Source organism: Apaloderma vittatum, unplaced genomic scaffold (genome assembly GCF_000703405.1).
Source record: "Apaloderma vittatum isolate BGI_N311 unplaced genomic scaffold, ASM70340v1 scaffold9662, whole genome shotgun sequence".
Taxonomy (NCBI): domain Eukaryota; kingdom Metazoa; phylum Chordata; class Aves; order Trogoniformes; family Trogonidae; genus Apaloderma; species Apaloderma vittatum.
In genome coordinates, this window is record NW_009703053.1 from 1 (window position 1) to 2,660 (window position 2,660).

The following is a 2,660-nucleotide window of genomic DNA, read 5'->3' on the forward strand; positions in this document are numbered from 1 at the left end:
CTCCCAGCCGGCTGCATCCTTGCCGCACGAGCGTCCCCTGCTCTGCGCCGGGGCGGCGAGCTCCTGAGGGCACGCCAGCCAGTACTGGTGTGGCATGGAGCCCCCCTGGTTGTGACCCAGAGCAGGCCTCCAGGGGTCAGGCACAGAGCTCTCAGAGCAGAGCTGAAGCCCGGCAGCTGAAGGTCACCCAGCTGCTCCTCTTGCTGTAACACACACTGATTGCTTGGGGATAGGAAGAAAGAGCTTTGCAGTAGCTTAATGTGAATATGCTGCTGATCAAAGATGGTGCATTGTAAGCAAGTATTTGGGTGAAAGCACGTTGCCAAAGATCCTCCATAGCATTAGATTTAAATAATTGTAGCTCACGCTGGGAAGCATTAGAGATGAAAGCTCTGATTAGAGCAAGCCCAGTGCCATCCCTGCCTTTCGTTCCTAATTAAACTGTTAAATGTTGGGTAGTTTCCACTTAAAAACTATTTTTCTAGCACAGTCTTTCAACTTCTGTGGGCTCCACTTCATGTTCCACAAACAGAAACATTACAGGTCTGCAACACAGTCACCTTCCCCATGAATGAAACTCCTTATGTAATTAGGGCAGAAAGTATGTCAGGTGACTGTGTCTGTGAATCACTGCTCAGCATTAAAAACACCCAGTATGACAAAAACTGGGCAGAGCCGGCTGGAATTCATTGTCAGGCCTCTAGAGCTTGGCCACTGTGAGAGAAATGGCCAGGTTTGGATCTCAGTGAATTCAACACATATCCTACATCTTACAAAGATGGGTAAGGCCAATCCTATAAGTCTTGCATACTCAGGAGACTTAATGAAAACGGCAATAGCCACCACTCTGCGGTCAGCACAGACAAGCCCTCAGAGGCTGAACATCCTGCTCCTGCGGCCACATCTCAACAGCTGAAACCAGAACCGCCAGGTTCTTGATCACAGAATCACAGAATAGTTTCAGCTGGATTTCGCAGGCCACTTTTGGCTCGGAGGGGACCCAGGACAGAGCCACGCGCCTGCACTGCCGCCCGCTCGGCGCTGAAATACAACGCGCATCCGCTCTGCAATCGCACAGCCCAGCCAACTGCCAGGCAGCTCCATCCCCGCCCTGCCCTGCTCGTCCCTGCAGGTGCTCAGGTTTTGGCAGCAGATGAATATTCAGCATTGCTGTGCTCTGTGGCCAGGCCACCTTTTATGCTCTTACCCAGATAAGTCATTCTCTATCACCATTTTCTGTAGCCCTGCAGAGATGCTGTTGCCAGCGCTGGGCGTGGACGCGCCGTGATCGGCCGTGACCGAGACCTGCACGCAGGCTGGGTTACTGAGCGCCGAGTTGACGTCCCTCAGGATCCGAGGCAGAGGCCCAAGTTTTGTTGCAGTGCCCTGGCCAGAAAAGAGAGCACAATTATTACCGACACCTTGTATTTTTACTAAAAAACGGAGGTTTTGCCAGTTGCTGGATCACATTGACAATATTAATTTTCTCCCATCATCTACCCCCATGGCTGAGGCTGTGGGATGTCCCAGAAAATGTGTCTTTAGGAACCATTTGCTGCTGTGGGGCAGAGAAAGCAGGTATGGTTAACAAAGTAGATACAGAAGACGACAGATACAGCCACATCTGGTCCAGGTCTCTTGACAAAAACTCTTTTAATTAAAAAGAATTGGCTGGGACAGACAAAATCCTGGCGTTCAGCAGCTCTGCCTTCTCATCCCACCTGCTCCTCCAGCCTCCCCCAGCACTGACAAGCCAGCAGAAGAGAGAAAGAGCTGTTCTCACCTGCCTCCAAGAAGGACGTAAAGAACAAGCTACTTCTGTGGCCTGTGCAAGGGCTGGGGAAGGGTTAGTGACGGCTGTGCTGTGCCCAGGTACAGCCAACGGACTGACAGCAGCTTGGCGTGGGGAGGTGTGTGGCATCTACGAACGCCCAGCACTGGCCAAAGGCGCTTCCCCCAAAACCCGTCCCTGTGATTCCCCCGGGTACCTGCTCCAGTTGAGAAATGACTTCCCAGAGCAGCGAGTGCAAAGTGGACAGTTCCCGGCCCAGGTCGATGTAGCCTTCAAAGCCAGCTGTGTTTGAGATGGTTTCGGGGTTGGAAATCTCCAGCAGAAATCTCTGCATGTTAGTCCATTCGTGTTCCAGGAACTGATTCATAAAGGACATGTACTCCTCCTTGCTGCCAAACCTACCAAGACAGCGATACGAATTTCAGCCAACTCCTGTCAACAGACATGCAGCCCACAGAAGGGGCAGGTACAAGAGCAGGTAAGAATGCCAGAGTCTTCCTCTGGCTCCTGAACCCTTCAGAGCCTTTGGGATCCCACCTGCTACATCTCACTGATCACGGAACCAAAATTAACTCCAGCCTCATCCAGCTAAGGGATCTCCGCAGCAGAAATGAAGGTGAAAGCTAGAGAAACAAAGCCGTTCTTGGTAATGGAGTGGATGTTACTGCTGGGTCAGTGCACAGCCTCCAGAAATAGGACCTGTCACTGGGAATAAAGAAATCGGAATACCAAGCACCATCAACTGACTGAAGGCCAGTGAATGACAGTGGGAGGAATCCTGCTCTCTCCTCACTCTTCCACGGGCACTGAGGCTAACCCCAGCCGTGCCGCCGACCGCTGCCCCAGCACAGCCGCCGCAGGGAGCGCC

At 52.4% G+C, this 2,660-nt stretch overlaps 1 protein-coding gene across 1 annotated transcript in view; it reads right to left on the minus strand.

Moving 5' to 3' along the window:
• Nucleotides 1–1,207: 1,207 nt before the first annotated feature.
• The window catches only part of DAB2IP (DAB2 interacting protein), a gene marked incomplete at its 3' end in the record, with an annotated part of 26,717 nt that continues 25,264 nt past the window's right edge, over nt 1,208–2,660 (minus strand). The window contains exons 7-8 of the mRNA XM_009864467.1: nt 1,989–2,190; nt 1,208–1,386 (exon numbers count right to left, since the gene is read on the minus strand). Of these exons, the coding sequence (XP_009862769.1) occupies nt 1,208–1,386; nt 1,989–2,190 (381 nt within the window). The remainder of the gene's footprint in view (nt 1,387–1,988; nt 2,191–2,660) is intronic.